Here is a 16,733-nt window from a genome sequence, read left to right as displayed (position 1 = left end):
AGGCGCCATCCGACCTACCTTGACTCCTATGAGATGAGACTTCCTTCTAGGCGGAACGGCAGCCTCGTCTGTCCATGGTCACCGAGGAAGGATGGCGGCAGGTGCGGCGCCGGGAGGGGTGGGGGTGGGGGGGGCCGGACGCAGCTGGGGCGGCGGGGACAACGGAGACGCGAGGAGCGGCGGAGCGGCTCTGCCGTTAACGGCGCATCGCCGTGCACTGCGGCTGTGCGAGAAGCAGCGAGCTGAGCAACGGACGGAAGAGGAGTGGGGGGGTGGGGGTGGGGGGGGTGTGCGGGGTGGGGAGGGGGGTTGCAAGAGTCTCAAACGGACCAGGCTCCGAGAGACTGGTGCCATTGGGCAACTCTGCTGGACAGCTCGGTCCCAGTCGTCTCAAGGACACAGACGCGCGCGTGCGTGCGTGTGCGCGCGTGTGAGCGCGTGAGTTGTTTCATGGCTATTGTCGTGCACTGAAACGACACGTGTTTCTTTCATAATTTCTGTATCGTTTAGTCCTTTGCCGTTCATGCCGACTGAGCTCCAACTGATGCGAGTCTCCCACCCGGTAGCGCACGACACCCGGACTTATCTGCAGCCACGGGTGATCGTGCGTAGTGAACGTCTCCAGTAGGACGCCTGAAAGCAGGTTTTAGTGATGCCTGATACCACGCAAGCAAGATGCAGCCTTGCCCACCCCCCCCCCCACCTCCTCCTCCTCCCCCCCTGCGACGTCTTGCTATTCTTATCCCGTCTGTTCTATTAACAGTAACGGTGATCTGTGTCACCCACTTCCTCCCCTCCCTCGTCTCTCATCCTCCATCTTCTCCATCCACCTCGTTTTTCCATCCCATGTGTGGCGTCTCTCAAAAGAGTAGAATTTCTGGACCAGTCGCTCTCGTCGTGCACCCAAGCTGCCCTGCAGCAAGATGACCGAGGGGCCATCCAAGCAGCGGGTGGGTGGTTTTTTTTAACAAGAGAACGTGGCTTTGGTCTGAATGCATTTCAAATAGCTCCTGTTGCAGTGGGGAAGGTGGCGCTACCCGGGAGGGGGGGGCGCCGCTAGGGGGCGACGTCGAGCACAGATGAGTCATCGGCGCGTCAGTGACGGACATCTGTACGCAGGTTGAATCTGATAGGTTTTTATTTTTCTTTAAAACAGAAAATGGTCGCGTCACAACAGGCCTTTTTCAAGCCGAACCCTCACATTGAACTCGCCAACACCTACGAAACGGTATCAAAAGTGCACCATAGTGTCAATACATCTTCTCAAGATCTAACAATTTCCAAGGATAATATTAACTTCTTGTAATGTTTATACAAATACCATTCTGTACACTGTGGCGATACACCACCCGGGGCTGTCTCATTTTTGGGACACTTACTCTTCCTTTCCCTCTTCCTCATATCTATAATCCCAAACATCGTCTCCTCCAAGGAGACCCCATTTTCCTAATTACAGTGCGAGGGTGTTAAGACACCTGGCCAATAAAACATCATGTAAATTATTAAATACCCACTCAGCCCTCACACCAGATGAGAAGAAAAATAAAAATAAAAACCAGCGCGCCCCTCATACAACCAACAAACCTCTGTACAACCCTCATTCAGCGTCTTTTAAAACAATCTGGACACAAGTTTCATTCGTCATTGCCATGGTTCATTGTCCCTGCAGCAGCATTCAGCCGGAATAAGGAGGAGGGGGAGGGGGGGTAGTCAACGGCTGCTTAAGGGGTAGTTCCAAGGCTGCGCTGCGGTGCTGCACAGGTAGGAGTTACAGCTGTGCAGACAGGTATGACACCACACAGGCTGCGGTGTGGTCCACTACCCCCCCCCCCCCGCGGTCAGGGGGAACAGAGCCTTTCGCCTGGTCGACGTGTGGAGGCACTCTCCTCCATGCTCAGTCTCTGGACTGGTAAAAGAGGATGTAGCCCGACTCAGAGTTCTTGGAGATCTCAGAGGTCAGACCGTAGAACTCCTCTATGGCCTGGGCATCAATTTTCTACAAGAGTGGAGAGATGATGATGATGATGATTAGTAGGACTACACAAATGAACACCACAGAAAGGGTACAAAACACTATCGAGATGATGAAAGAAACTAGAAGGGGGAAAAAAAACCTGAACGGTGAATCACTAACCAGCGATATGTTATGACTCACCTCTACAATGTCATCATCAAACAGCAGCCAGAAGTCATGACTCTTGACAATGGCAATGTAGTGACCCCTGTTTGGACCACTGAAAAGAACAGACACAAGTCCCATCAGTTCTGGAAAGAAAAGTTACCCCATCCTTTGTTATTAGCTCATCCTTAGTGGTATTCTTAATGATGACAGGAGGAAACATGGTCCAGTAAACACTCCTTATTGCTATTTTTCATTGGACTGGGGCTGATGCAATATAGTCAGACTCGGAAAAGGTTTTTTTTGTCCCCCCCCCCCCCAAGGAGGTCGATTTGGAGCACCTTTTTTTCCACATCATTAACCAGCGCATACAGACCTCCCACAATGCACCACTACGGCAACCAGGTCGTAGAGTCTCTCAGGATTGGTGGCGTCTCCAGAGGTATTGAAGAGGCGAAGCTCCAGGGGGAAGACGACACGATAGGACAGCTTGGTGTAGCGCTGCAGCTGTTCCATGTACTTAAAGCGCTTCAGGTGCAGTGCCAGGATCATAGGTAGCTTCTTTACGCGCATTCTGCACAACAGAATATGACAGCGTCAACGGTGGATGGTGGGACGTGACATGTATGTACACATAAACCCACACAACGGCACACCAAGAGCTGACCTTTTGTGCGCCTCCTGTTTGCTTCTACATTCTTCACAGTAGTACTTGTACTCACTGCACAGTGTCTCTGTGTTGCTGAAACCTCTGCACGGAGAAAAGAAGTCATGAGGAAATCTTGATAGTATGCAACTGGCAGTCAAACTCTGGGTAGATATGGGTTGATTTTCAAAACGTTCAACATATCAGGAAAAGGGTCTCTGATCTTCACTGCTCCATACTTAAGTGGTTGGCCGTATTTTCTTCATAATAAAATAATGCCATATTTGATACCTCTTCCTACTAGCATTTCCCAACAGCCATTAAACGTACTAGCGTTCTGCAATTGCTCCTTTATATGCCACTTTTCACCCACCAAAGAATGAAATGTAAAGCGAGTTCCAAAGGAAATGGGTCGAGTCTGCCACAAAAGGTCGAGAGGAAGACGAAGAGGGAAGTTGTGTATCAAATGTGGAAAACAACGCCTCAGGTGCTAAAATACAAATCTAACTATCATCTAATAGTTAATTAGATTTAATTCAATGTTTGATATGGACTGATATGTTGCTCAATATAACAGAAGCAGATGACACTGCTGATCAATCTCCAAAATATGCATGCGACTGCCAGACTATCTTGCTGGTGTTACACCAAAATCCTCAACCGTCGGAAATTCTGACTTGCACGTCTCCTGCATGCTCAGGATCACGTTCATTTTGAATTGAATGCTGGATTTGCAGTATGTCAACAAATTACTGAAAAATTGAGTAGGACCACTTTAAGAAAACATAAGTGACGGAATCCACTAAAACATTATCTTTTCCAAGTTTAACAGTTCAAGATGGCTCATAACTTAATAACAATAACTTTCTAAAAATTATTCTAGGCTTTACAATAACAATCAACAACTAGTTTTACTGTCACACTGGCAATGATTTTTTTCCGTGTCATCTCAATACAGAGGGCAGTTGCTTTACCTGAGGCAGTGTGTGATGGAGGTATTCTGTTCTACATCTACAGACAGGTCCAGAAAGTCCTCATCTTTACTGCTAATCTGAAGGGAAAAATAATCAACATCAAACTGGGATAACTTGAGGACTCTCTCAGATACAACATCAACCTGATCGGTTCTTTCTAGGGCTGGACAACAACTCAACATTATTATTTACTGTCTTTCACTAGTGTTGCATCGCGAAGAAATTTGACGTCAAATCGTGTCAGGCAATTCTGTTTTCTGATTTAATGAAAATCCATTCTCTAAAAATTTGCACAAAAGGAGGTTTGAAATAATTTGAAAACTAGTTTTGGCTTGATACCATAATTTACATTACCATGCAGTTCAATGTGATGAACCTCAAGTGGATTCTTAAATATAGTATTTTTGCATATGTAAGCATTTCCCAACTCTAGTGCGATCTGATGCAGCTTTACAGAGAAAAATTAAGACGGTGTTTAAAACTGGTTGACAACTGAAAACACCTTTGTCAACATTGCGAAAAAGAGGCTTTACTATGCTCCGTAGATAATCTCCAACAATCATTTAACACAGTACATTCACACATGTGCCCAGTCAAACATGGATGCACATGCTCTGGTGCAAGCGTTGTAAGGTGTTCGAGCATGCAGTAAGAGGCAGAAATTAGTAAGATATCGAACCGTTTCACAGGTGAGGCAGCGAGTCTCGTTGGTCAGCGTGCCTTGGAAGATCTCGTGGACCCAGGTAGGAGCCGGCGTGGCGTTGCTGTTGTTGTTCTGGGAGTCCAGCGTGCCATTGGCTAGGCGGCCATTGGTCTTATCCTGCTTCCTCTCTTCCTGCAGCAGGTCAGCAATGGTGTTGAGCAGGTAGTTTAGGAACTCATGCGCATCTTGCTGCATGTAGTTGTCAAAAAGTTCTGATAGAGATAAGGATAGAGAGAGAAAGAGAAAACACAAATTTAGCTATTCTACATGGCTCATTAAGGAAGACCTTGGTGTCCATGACATCGTATGAGACTGTCAAATATCTCTGGGAGGGACAGAAACTAACAGCAAGCAGTGAGAGGGGCAAGGAATTTTTCAATGCAGTTGATGTGGAGATGATAGGCCACATGATATGTCACATGTCTATATGCATGCTCAATAATCCAGGTAAGAAAAATCACAGAAAGTTGAATCAGTTTATCGGCAAACACTGTTTACATAACAATAAATGTTGTGTCCAGATGAACTGATTCAACTTTCTGTGATATGTCAAATGCTTCTCAGCCTTCATTTTCTTTCAAAGTGGCAGATAAAATCCATGTCTGTCAACTCAGTGACTACTTAATGGAAAAGGAAATTAAATTTCTTTCTCAGCTTGTATACCTTTTCTAGGAGCTTCTCTAACATAAGCATTCTATGGTCGAATGAATTCTGTCAGACCACTTTGGCCCCTGCACTCAATTTCAACCGATTCAACTGTTGCACGCATTTTAAGTTACTCCACATAAGGGTGTCCACCAAATACCTGAAATCTGCAGTTGTTCCTTCTACACCACATACTCTGAACAGAGAACATCCCTCTCTCAAGGGTTTACTTGAGCAAGGGAAGGCTACTCCCCTTTCCCTGTCTCACCGTTCTCCTTGCGCAACCGTGTGATGAACTTCTTGGGCGGTATGACGCCCACCTTCCTCTTCTGGTTGGCGATGCTGTGGAACAGGTCAGCCAGGCAAGTAAGCAGGTTCTCCTTACGCCGTGGCTGACTGCGGTATGCCAGGATCTTCTCCCGGAATGGTCGGCAGAAATATAGAGCCTGCAGCACCGAGTTACAGTAGCAGGTGTTCCCGAACTGAAAGGTGTAATGCAAAGAGACAAACACTCAAGGGCACTCTGAGGCATAAGTTTGGAAATGTATGCAAACACCAACACATGCAAGGCAGTACAATAAAATCTGCATGGTATGCAATTTGCTTACATTGACCAGGCCAAAGTAGTGCTCATTGACGGGAAACTGCTCAGAGCCAATCTCTTTCTCCAGAGCAGAGGCATTGGCGCCCTGAGAATGCACAGAAAAAAAAGGTGTTTTCTTTTTCTTTTTTGGACCCCCTTCCCTTTTTTTTCCTCTCAATTGTACTTGGCCAATTATCCTATTTTTCCAAGCTGTCCCGTCGCTGCTCCACCACCTCTGCTGATCCGGGGAGGGCTGCAGACTACTCCCACATGCTTCCTCCGATACATGTGCAGTCGCCAGCCACTTCTTTTCACCTGACAGCGAGGAGTTCTATTCCCCTCAGTCCCCCCCCACCCACCCACCCACTCACTCACTCACTCACTCACTCACTCACTCACCCACCCACCCAACAGGCGCCCTGACCGACCAGAGGCGCTAGTGCAGCGACCAGGAGACATACCCACATCCTGCTTCCTGCCCACAGACACGGCCAATTGTGTCTGTAGGGACGCCCGACCAAGCCGGATGTAACACAGGGTTTCGAACCGGCAACCCCCCGTGTTGGTAGGCAATGGAATAGACCGCTACGCTAGCAGGACGCCCAAAAGGTGTGCTCTTACAGCAACTATGTAAACATCCAAACACTGCACCTTATCAGCAAGAAATGCCAAACAGACTGACAGCAGCTTGGTATTCTCAAGGTCATTCAATGCTGAAAACACGTAAAGTGCTTAAAAAGTAAAGGAACAGGCATCTATTGCACGACCCCCCCCCAGTTCGCTTTTTGATTGACAGCTGAAAACAGCTGACGCTAGGTCAAACATCCTCGGCTGACGCTTACATTAGACAGCATTTAAGTGCTGCAAGAGATCTGAGCGGTTTCAGCCCCTGCAGGGAACACTACAACGCGTATCAGAGATTAGAAGGTTTTCCAGTCCTGAGGTCCGTCATAGCGGCCCAGCGCTCCCAAGACCGCTTTGAGACCCTCATCGCTCTTGTACGACTCCCCCCCCCCAAAAAAAATCTGTTAACGTCCACTGACAGCCGGCGATCAGGTGTCCGGAGCGAGTCCGTGACTGCGACTGTGTCGTCATTCGCTGCGCTCCGCAACGTTAGCTTGTCAAAACGCCGACGATCTCCGGACCGGGGGGGGCTCTCTCTCTTAAGCTCGGCTGCGCTAGGCGGCGTGTGTAGGATGAGGAACCGGCCGTATGCGTGCCAGGTGACCTAACCCCCAAGCGGCTCTCCGCCGCTGCTTAAGCGAGCTAACGTGAGCTAGCTTAGCGCTAAGCTAGCTAGCTCACGTTAGCTAGGCGAGTCGCGGCGGCTGCAGCAGGTGCACAGTCACCCCCCCCCCCCCCCCGGAAAAATCAGGCTGCACCAAAGAAAGCAGTGCGGGATTTACAGCCGGGCTCGGAGAGATCAGGGTCCATTTAGCTCTCTTTAAAGACAGGGGGGGAGAAGAAGTCCAGCTGAGGAGGTTAGTTGGTGGGCGGCTGCCGATCGGAGAACGGCACGGCTTAGCAGAGGGAACACGGCTGGACGGTGTTTGGTGTTTTTCGGGATCGTTTCACAGTTTCAAAATAATAAACACAAGAAACGCTAATAAAGGTTTCGCGTTGTTCTACAGTGTGACACACACACACGGGCGCAGTTTACTCACCATGGTACAAAAAGAGGCAAATTTGGAGACCGTCATTAGGATTTCCATTCGGCCAGCGCCATCTTCCACCCCGACCGCCGCGCGCGGGCAAGGACGGGGCTCCCTCGTGAGAGCGAGCGAGCGTTTAACATAAAACGGGGCCAAACCCCCGCGAGGCGCCTCGGAACAAACCCAACACGCGCACGTACACGCACGCGCGCAGCGGGGCTGGCTTGGTGGGTCCGCTCAGCCGGCTGCCCCAAAATAACACCTAAACGCAGTTAGTCCTCGGCCCCCCGTTATCAAGGCGTAGCAGCAAAGTTTCAGCCCGTACGCAGAAACTTGCCCGCGTCCGGAAACCCGCCGACCACCGACGGCGGACTTTAAATAAAAGTTCGGGCCGATCTCTTCGCACAAAACGAGCGGCGCCTACGCTGTCAACTGAAGTTGTAAATAGACCAGGAAAAGCTGCGGGGGAGGGGGGGGAGAAAAAACAACCCGTCGCTTAATGTCTTGTTCCAGGACCAGCGGATTCCCACTGTCGTCGTTTAAATTCCCGTACAACCGATAGGCGGACTGACCCCGAGTCCGCCCGACCCGTTTCTGGCGTTTTGATCGGGCAATATCACGGGACGCCTAAAGCCTGCGTGACGCGAGCCCCTGTCTTGTCTGCGGTCCTGGCGGAACACGCCCACTAAGTACAACCCGCCCCTTAATGATGGTCAACTTAACGTTTGTCGGCGGAACCTGCAATAATCTCTCTACCAGAAACCCTCTGTTGGGCGTATTGTAGCGAGTTCGGGGGGCGGTCCGGAACTCGCTACAATATGCTATCCTCACCCTTTAAGAAGGAATTATATGTTAGACACGTGCTCAAATTTGAATGCACATAAAAGTAGGAAAAGATACTGTGGCGAATTCGGGGGACAACGCAACCACAGGAACTGCCGCGGCCGGGACGCGAACCCGTGTCGCCGGGCGACACCGTTAACCAGTCGACTAAAGGGTCAGACCCGCCAGCCAGCGGCCAGCGTGACTTCTTATCCATGAACGTTACACTACCCCCCTCCTTCGGGAAGCGCTCCATCCCACTTCTGACACCAATGTGGCGAATTCGGGGGACAACGCAACCACAGGAAGTGCCGCGGTCGGGACGCGAACCCGTATCGCTCGCACCGCAGGAGGCATCGCTAACCGCTAGACTAAAGGGTCAAGCCCGCGAGCCAGCGGCCAGCGTGTCTTCTTATCCATGCACGTTACAATACATTTCATTCCCTATTATCCCCCCCCCCCAAAGCCAAAGAGGTTCGCTTCAAGATAATTAAGGACATTTACCCCTCCAGTGAAGTTGTAAGATTAAAATTTAATGTAGACTGTAATTTCTGCCAATTCTGCAAGGCAGGCATAGAAACAACGGATCATTTATTTTTCCACTGTAATATTACTTGTAATTGTTGGTATAATTTGAATGTATGGATGAAGTCGAGCATTGGTGCTCTACCGCCATTTCTACTAGCGAGTGTCAAATTGGGAATGTTTATGGAAGATAGAAATATAGAATTCTTGTGGAATAATGCGATTATTTTGGCAAAATATTTCATACACGAACGTAAATGTTGCAAAACGCATTCCTGTTTAGCAAGCCTTTAAAACCGAATCTGCAACTTTGTCCAAGTCTCTAAAATGTATGAAAAACAGAAATGCCCCCCCAAAAAAATTATTCTTTGCATTTGAACAATTTAATGTAATTTAACCCCTGGAATATGGTATCGTCCTATTTTATCTCTTTTTAATGTTCCTTTTCTGTTTCCTTGTTTTGTCTTCGACGTGTTTGACGTACTGTTCTTAGCCTAAGCTGTTGTGTTAGACCAGTGTTTCTCAACCCAGTCCTCAAGGAACCCCTATCCTGCAGATTTTCTTTGCAACCCTGAATAGGTACCTGTTTGTAGTAATTCAGCAGTGAATGTCAGAGTTTGCACACCTTGCACAATTAAGTGCTGTGAGGTGATTGGTTGAGTAAGTACAAGCAGGGCTACCTATGCAGGGTTACAATGAAAATCTGCAGAATAGGGGGTCCTTGAGGACTGGGTTGAGAAACACTGGCTTTGTCTGACGTGTTTGTATATTTAAAGTCTTGATTTAGAAAGAAAAAAAAAACCCAAAAACAACAAAGTACAAACTAAGTGCGGGGGTGCAGGAATGAGGAGACGGAGAGATCGAGTCGAGTCGACCCCCTTCACTCGCCGCGCAAAACAGCACCCATACCGCACAACCCCTTGCGGCAACCAGCTAACCGCTAGGCAGGCGGCCGCAAACATGGCCCCGCCCCGAAAATCCGACGCGGCGCCTACGTCAGCACGCCGAACGTCTGCCGTAAAGCACTTCCGGCGTGGGTTACGTTTCTGCCTGGGTACATTTACAGCAGCTTGAGCTATCGCCACCTCTTTCCGCCGTACCCGCCATCTTGTGAGCGAACGGGGTAAGACGAGCTCCGTATTCAAACGTGTTTTTTCAGCCTTATCCTGCTCTTGTTTTCTCCCGAACGCTCCGACGAAACGCCACGTTTTGTACGCTGCTCATTTAGTGCGCTCCCAAATCCCGTCCTGAGCACAAGTATGGCCGTTTCTTAGTGAACGGTGGTGGGGGAGCAGGGGCAGCAGCAGCGTGGCTGTGCATGTGGCCTAGCATGCCATGCTAGTAGTAAAGAGAGTCCGGGTAGAAACGGTGTTTTACTCTTTAAACATTACATCTGTGCTGTTTCGCAGCCTTCCACGGTCACTGCGGTGTTTGTTTTCTTAGATAAATGCCGGGTTTAGTGGCGTCTCATGCTTCACTAGAGTCCAGTGTTTCTCAACCCAGTCCTCAAGGACCCCCCTGTTGTCGGGAAAACACCTTCGTGTTCCTCGTCCCCGGGTCCGTTGATGTGAAGAAAACAGCCACCACGTCTTAGGAGATTAAAATGATTTTATTGAGTACAGATCTGGAGACACACTCTGCCAATCCGTCGTGTGTGTCTGACTTTCTTTGTGTGTCAGCTTCTTTATATGCTAAACCTCCTTTGTTCATTCATCACACATGACCTTGTTTTTCCTGTCCACTATGTTTGGTCAATGCTCCCTTTCATGGTTGAGATTTAGGGAGTACTCATCCTGTCTGGACCTGCAACTCTTAAGCGGGGGCCCTCCTTGTACCAGACACGGTATGTCTCCCAAAGCCTCAGTTAGGAGGGGAACCCCACACCTTCCGTGCGAGGCATGCAATATATTTTATCGACATGAATGTGTCTTTCTTCACCCTCTGTTCTGGTTGCACACATTGGTTACATACAGAGTAATACAAATAATACCTTGGTTACATACATAGTGATACAAATAATACCTTGGTTACATACATAGTGATACAAATACACTCGGATTATATGTAATATCAATCAACACTATCCTGCGGATTTTCATTGTAACCCTGTATAGGTAGCTCTGCTTGTACTTACTCAACCAATCACCTCACAGCACTTAATTATGCAAGGTGTACAAACTCTGACATTCACTGCTGAATTACTACAAATGGGTACCTATTCAGGGTTGCAAAGGAAATCTGCAGGATAGGGGTTCCTTGAGGACTGGGTTGAGAAACACTGCACTAGACTATGCACTGGACTGGGGTTCCTTGAGGACTGGGTTGAGAAACACTGCACTAGACTATGCACTGGGTTGCTAACGTTGGCGCTAGCATTAGCCGGTTTCTTAATTCGCAGCCACTGTTTCGTACAACGGCGTTAAACGCCAGGTCCGCTGACTCAAAACCCCCCCCACGCCAAACTGGTGTCATGCACGCTGCACAGGGGTGATGAATAAAGGCTCCTGATGAGGGTAAACGTGGCGTGGTTACGAAACCTGGGTTTCCCAGTTGCTTGTCCCACCTAGAAATGCCAGTTCTGTTGTGTGGAGTGCACCTAATCAGAAAACGTTCTCTCCCACAGTAATCGGGCATCATGACGAACACAAGAGGCAAGAGGAGGGGGACGAGGTACATGTTCAGCAGACAGTTCCGCAAACATGGTGAGTCTGTCTTTATATATATAAAAAGGGGCACTCATATTGTTGAGAATTGTTTGTACATTGTGTCTGAAAAGGATCTAATTTCAGGACTTTCACACCTGCTTGGCTTAATGTTGTCTTACAGGCGCCATCCCCTTGTCTACGTACATGCGAATCTACAAGAAGGGTGACATTGTTGACATCAAGGTAAGACTTAACGGGCATTGTGATGATGAGTTTTGAACTAGGGAAATGCCACGCGAAAGGCCATTGTCAACTCTAAAAGGTTTATGTTGCATTGTTTATTTAAAGGTTACTTGCCCACTTACTCTATAAGTTGAGGTCCACTGATAATTAAGGCTGTTCTGTCTTTTGGCTCTTGCAATACAATTTCAACTTTATACACTGGTTTGCTTCTTACCCCTAGCCCTCTTACCGGATAAGTTGTTCCTTATCCGATGAGAGGGTCTAAGGACAGGATGTTGTGTTGCTGTTAAGCCCACTGAGGCTAATTTGTGATACTGCGCTATACAAATAAAATTGACTTCATTTGATTTAATCCTCAAACGAATTGTGCTGATAACAAAACCCAAGTAATACGAGGTGACATCTCATGCTAAAGGGACTGTTTTGTCTGCAATGATTTGGAAAACGTATTGTAGCGAATTCGGGGGGGCAACCAGAGAAACCGCCACAGCCGGGACACGAACCCATATCTCCCGCACCGCGGGCGACATAATGTGTCTAGTTATCCATGCACGTTACACTACCCCCCTTCTCCGGGATAGGGCGTCCCCGGCCAGACCGTCACAGCCGGGGATCCCACTTCTGACACCCATGTAGTGAATGCAGGGGGCAACCGCAGGAACCGCCGCAGCCGGGACGCGAACCCGTATCTCCCGCACCGCGGGAGACATCGTTAACCGGACTAAAGGGTCCGACCCGTTAGCCGAGGGCTAACATGTCTACTTACCCATGTACGTTACAGTATTATTTAGTTGTGTAATGCTAGTCAACAAGCCAACATTACTTTGACAGACTTGACTATTGTCCATTTCAAAAGAATCGGGCTCTTGGTTATCAGTACAGCCTTTGTACTGACGAATTTGATTTTAATTACAAATGGTGCCACACAGTAATTTATGGTGTTGAGCAACTAGACAACTGGATCTAATGGTTGTATGTGGCACGGTGGCCCAGTGTAGTATAAACTACCTTCAATCTAATGGCAGGACGATGGATATAAAACGAAAACGTCTTTATATAAAAAAGGGAGGTGCAATCAATCAAACGTTACAACTTTCGAGAGCTAAACTCATTTTCACTTGGCATTGCTTTCTCCGAACAGAACAGGCATCCTCATAGCATGGTTTGACTTTTACTTTCTCGCAAAGCATTCTGGTAGTCGTAGTTTCTTAACAGTATCTTAACTAATCCAACACAAATGCATCTCCAATATATCAAATGTAATACAAATAAGATCTATTTTTAACTCTTTAGATGTAAATAATGTAAATAACAAACAGCTTTCAATGAATTTCAATCAGTCAAGCTTAATCATGTAATCTATTAAGTTAAAATACCCAGTGGTTAGCACTTGCCTCATTGCAAGAAGGTCCTGGGTTTGAGCATCAGGCCGTCCCAGGTCCTTTCTGTGTGGAGTTTGCATGTGGGTTTCCTCCAGGTGCTCCAGTTTCCTCCCACCATCAAAAAAGACATGTATATTAGGGTTAATACTCCTGCCTGTGCCCCTGACCAAGGCAATGCAAAGAACTGGAGTTGGTCCCTGGGCGCTGCAGCTGCCCACTGCTCCTATACAATAGGATGGGTTAAATGTAGCGGGGGGGAGATTGTTGTTACCTGAACAATAACAAAAATAAAGGGGCTTTCTTTCTTTTAATTTTGCTACAGATTTGAACTTTTTGCCATCTCCTTCCAGGGTACAGGTACAATTCAGAAAGGAATGCCTCATAAGTGCTACCATGGCAAGACAGGACGTGTATACAACGTAACTCAACATGCTGTGGGTATCATCGTCAACAAGCAGGTCAAGTAAGTAAAAAAATTGGTTTTTCTAAATTGCTTCTTAATGTATATATCACTTATACTCCATCTAGAGCAGTGGTCTCCAAGCACTCCAACTAAACCAGCTAGCTTGATTTGGCACTACCCTCTCTGGTTTAAAATGTTTTAATGTGTGATCATCCAGTGTTTGGCTGGAGTGAAAATTTACCTACGTGTGGTTGAAGACCACTTTTTTAGAGGGATGGGTAAGAACCCCATCTTCACTTTGCCACCAGGACTGTCATATGTCCTACTGTGGTCATTCATGTGGGGCAAAGCATGTGTCCTTACTCACCCCAGCCTAACAGCTGTTTGAATTGGGGTTGTAAAGAGGAGACATTTAAACAACAAATAGCAAATGCATGAAATGGTATTGTAATTTAAAGCCGTTTGTCCAGTTGTTACAATGCACACTTCATTGCTTGTGGACTGAGCTTCTCTGTGCTGTGCGTCACAGGGGCAAGATCCTGGCAAAAAGGATTAATGTGCGTATTGAGCATGTGAAGCACTCAAAGAGCAGAGACAGTTTCCTGCAGCGCGTTAAGGAAAACGAGAGGAAGAAGCTCGAGGCCAAGCAGGAGGGCACCTGGGTGGAATTGAAACGCCAGGTATGCACCAATATAAAACCTTCTCTTGATTTTTTTTTTCTATTTAAAAATTGTTCAAGCCAATAGTGACTTTGCTTAGCAAAAGTTTGATGGGTTTCAAAGAACTTGAATGAAAAGTGTTTGGTGCATGAATTGAATTAAACTCACTTGACTCCAAGTAGTTAGGACACCAGCTTACAATTGTAAATCGATCGGGCCTGAAATGCATGATTTCTCTAGTGTTTTGGAGAAATTGGTCAAAAAAAAAAAATTCCAAGGGACTCTAACCCAACAAAGTAGTTAATACAGATCTTGATATAATTTGTCCAACTTGGACTTAGGTGCGCTGAAAATATTTTGTGCCCCATCTAGGCATTGTCCTTTCTTGTAGGAAGACGGTGAAATTTGTCGTAGCTACTTCTGATCACCAGAAATTCATTGTCCATTCGCTTCTCTCCATCTTGTCTGCAGCCCGCTGCTCCCCGTGAGGCCCACTTTGTCAGCACCAAGAACAACGAGCCCCAGCTGCTGGAGCCCATCCCCTACGAGTTCATGGCCTAAACTGCTGATAAAAATAAATCTGTTTATACATGGTGCCTTCCTTTGTCCTGCCTTGTTTTTCCACAGTCTAACTATTATGTTTGGTTGGCATTATCAGTTTGTTTTGTTAACCAATTGCTAAGTCAGTGGTGACTCCCCTTTTATGTTAAGTTGAATGCAGTTTCACCAGGAACTGTTGAGGGACTAGCTAGCACACCTGCAAAAATTCCACTGTCATGCAACCCAGGCATCAACACTTAAGAATCAGAATCCTGTTTATTGGCCATGTAGGTTTGTGCATACATGGAATTTGACTCCAGTTTCGTGACTGTATTTAACAGAATAACAACACAACAATCTTAAGATGTATATACACAACGATTGGCTTATCCAGTCGAAATGAGAGGTGATAAGGTGCAACGATGCAGAGAATGTCAGATGTTAGCAGGTTACTTGCATGCCTGAGGTAGACGGACATGACAGCGTACCAGTGTATGTACAATGTACAGTATATGCAAAAACGTTGGATTTGTTGACAGTGTTAAGCGTTTATTTGAATTGACAGCCCGTGGAAACTTTTTTTATATGTGGTTGTTTTGGGGTGTAGTGCCTACCAGGGAGGAGGAGTTGGAACAGGATGTGATGGGTCTGCTGTGATGTTGCCCACCCGTTTCCTATGTCTGGAGGTCTATATCTAGTCAGGCGGCTTAGCAAAATGATGGTGACATGGCGGACAAAAGCACCAAATTTTTTCCACATGCTCTCCATCACCATTGCTTTCAATTTTTGATGGGAGACACTTCATCAAGATGGCGGAATCTATAAGTGCCAATATCTCAGCTTCCAAGCCACTTAGGTCAATCCTGATGTCAAAATATACATTTTCTGGGTCAACAAATGTATTAAAGCTATTGAGAATATCAATAGGTGACTTTTTTCTGATATTAGATAATTTAGTTCATTCTGGCAATATATCTACACAATTATGTACATTATGCACAGGCTGCTACAGCTTCCATGATCAAGCATGGGTTGGATGTACAGCGTGAAGCCACACAGTTTCTGAATCCAGGACAGATCCCAGTAATGGCTGTGGATGCACCACTATGCACTGGCCAAATCTGTTCAGTGGAACTGGCCTCAAACACATGGGGAAGACAAATGTGTAGTCATGTTTGGTGGTCTCCATATTGAAATGGCAATGTGGAAGACATATGGCGACTACTTGGAGGCCTCTGGATGGACCACTGCACTGATTGAGGCTGGCATTGAGTCCTCTGGCACAGCGACTCCTTCCTTAAAGCATCCCACCTCACTAGGACAAGACATGCCCACCAAGTGAGCGCTCTGGCATTGGCGAAGCTGCAGCAGGATGCCTTCTTGGACATGCTGACTGAGGGACCACATGATGAGAAGACCAAAGAAGCTTGGAGACAAGATATGATCACCAAGAGTCCAACATTCCAGTACTGGGATACCATCCTCAACATGGAAATTCTGGGTCTGATATTTGTGTGGGCCAACAGAGAACAGGATTTCCCCCTCTGTGGAGTCACTGAAGGCTCTCGTTCCACGGTTCTTCGTCCTTGATCACCAGAACTATGCCCGATGGATTCCTGTCCACATTCGTGACATGGAAAGCTTGCCCACGTCCATTCACAAGGAATTTAAAGAACATGGCCATTGGGTTGTTCCCAAGACCACAAACAGATTCTCAAGCATACCGATAGACCAGGCTCATGAGCAGAATAACGATCTGGTGAAGGGTTCTGGGGGTGCAGTGGGACTCACCGAGAATCCCTCAGCATTCAAGAATTGGATGATCACAGGGCCTGAACAAGCACGACTCCTAAAAGAGTTTGAGCAGGAGTATATCTTAGAAGAAGGCAATAAACAACAACACCATGAAGAAGGAATGTCTACACAGAAGACATTCAAAGAGCAAGAGCTAGCTCTGGTGCACACCATCAGTGGGATGAGCAATCCGTTCCTAGATGATACCCCCGAGCTACTAACGCTGGACACACGAAATGTGATTGACGAGTCTGTGGTTAACACAGTCCGCACAGTGGAATCAGTGGGCAGAGATCAGTACAACAAGTACCATAAGACAGTGATCATGGACCGCTCTCACTCCATTCATGAGCCCATCAAAAAGAACTCGCTGCCGCTCTTCAGATGCCCAACACCCA

At 47.2% G+C, this 16,733-nt stretch overlaps 2 protein-coding genes across 2 annotated transcripts; one reads left to right on the top strand and one right to left on the bottom strand.

Annotated features, from left to right (window-relative positions):
- Positions 1 to 1,126: 1,126 nt before the first annotated feature.
- usp12a (ubiquitin specific peptidase 12a) lies at positions 1,127 to 7,866 on the bottom strand. The gene is made up of 9 exons (XM_056299444.1): positions 7,335 to 7,866; positions 5,696 to 5,776; positions 5,356 to 5,569; positions 4,419 to 4,654; positions 3,740 to 3,816; positions 2,787 to 2,870; positions 2,496 to 2,693; positions 2,156 to 2,234; positions 1,127 to 1,996 (listed from the first exon to the last, which is right to left on the bottom strand). The coding sequence occupies exons 1-9, from the start codon at positions 7,380 to 7,382 to the stop codon at positions 1,895 to 1,897; spliced, it is 1,119 nt and encodes a 372-aa protein (XP_056155419.1). The 5' UTR covers positions 7,383 to 7,866; the 3' UTR covers positions 1,127 to 1,894.
- A 1,848-nt stretch (positions 7,867 to 9,714) lies between these two features.
- rpl21 (ribosomal protein L21) lies at positions 9,715 to 14,597 on the top strand. The gene is made up of 6 exons (XM_056299568.1): positions 9,715 to 9,792; positions 11,293 to 11,371; positions 11,496 to 11,557; positions 13,290 to 13,402; positions 13,872 to 14,022; positions 14,473 to 14,597. The coding sequence occupies exons 2-6, from the start codon at positions 11,305 to 11,307 to the stop codon at positions 14,560 to 14,562; spliced, it is 483 nt and encodes a 160-aa protein (XP_056155543.1). The 5' UTR covers positions 9,715 to 9,792; positions 11,293 to 11,304; the 3' UTR covers positions 14,563 to 14,597.
- The last annotated feature ends 2,136 nt before the right edge of the window (positions 14,598 to 16,733 follow it).

The sequence above is a fragment of the Lampris incognitus genome, chromosome 19 (genome assembly GCF_029633865.1).
Source record: "Lampris incognitus isolate fLamInc1 chromosome 19, fLamInc1.hap2, whole genome shotgun sequence".
Lineage (NCBI taxonomy): Eukaryota > Metazoa > Chordata > Actinopteri > Lampriformes > Lampridae > Lampris > Lampris incognitus.
The sequence above is the reverse complement of the archived record's forward strand: the minus strand, read 5'-3'. Positions and strand labels throughout refer to the sequence as shown.

Bases quoted from the DNA above. Each gene is read 5' to 3' on its own strand.
- usp12a (XM_056299444.1), bottom strand. From the start codon at position 7,382: ATGGAAATCCTAATGACGGTCTCCAAATTTGCCTCTTTTTGTACCATG. The intron at 3,817-4,418 runs GTTCGATATCTT...TTTTCCCTTCAG, and splicing joins GCTGCCTCACCTGTGAAACG to ATTAGCAGTAAAGATGAGGA. The intron at 2,871-3,739 runs GTAAAGCAACTG...TTCTCCGTGCAG, and splicing joins TCCATCACACACTGCCTCAG to AGGTTTCAGCAACACAGAGA.
- rpl21 (XM_056299568.1), top strand. From the start codon at position 11,305: ATGACGAACACAAGAGGCAAGAGGAGGGGGACGAGGTACATGTTCAGC. The intron at 13,403-13,871 runs GTAAGTAAAAAA...TGTGCGTCACAG, and splicing joins ATCGTCAACAAGCAGGTCAA to GGGCAAGATCCTGGCAAAAA. The intron at 14,023-14,472 runs GTATGCACCAAT...TCTTGTCTGCAG, and splicing joins GGGTGGAATTGAAACGCCAG to CCCGCTGCTCCCCGTGAGGC.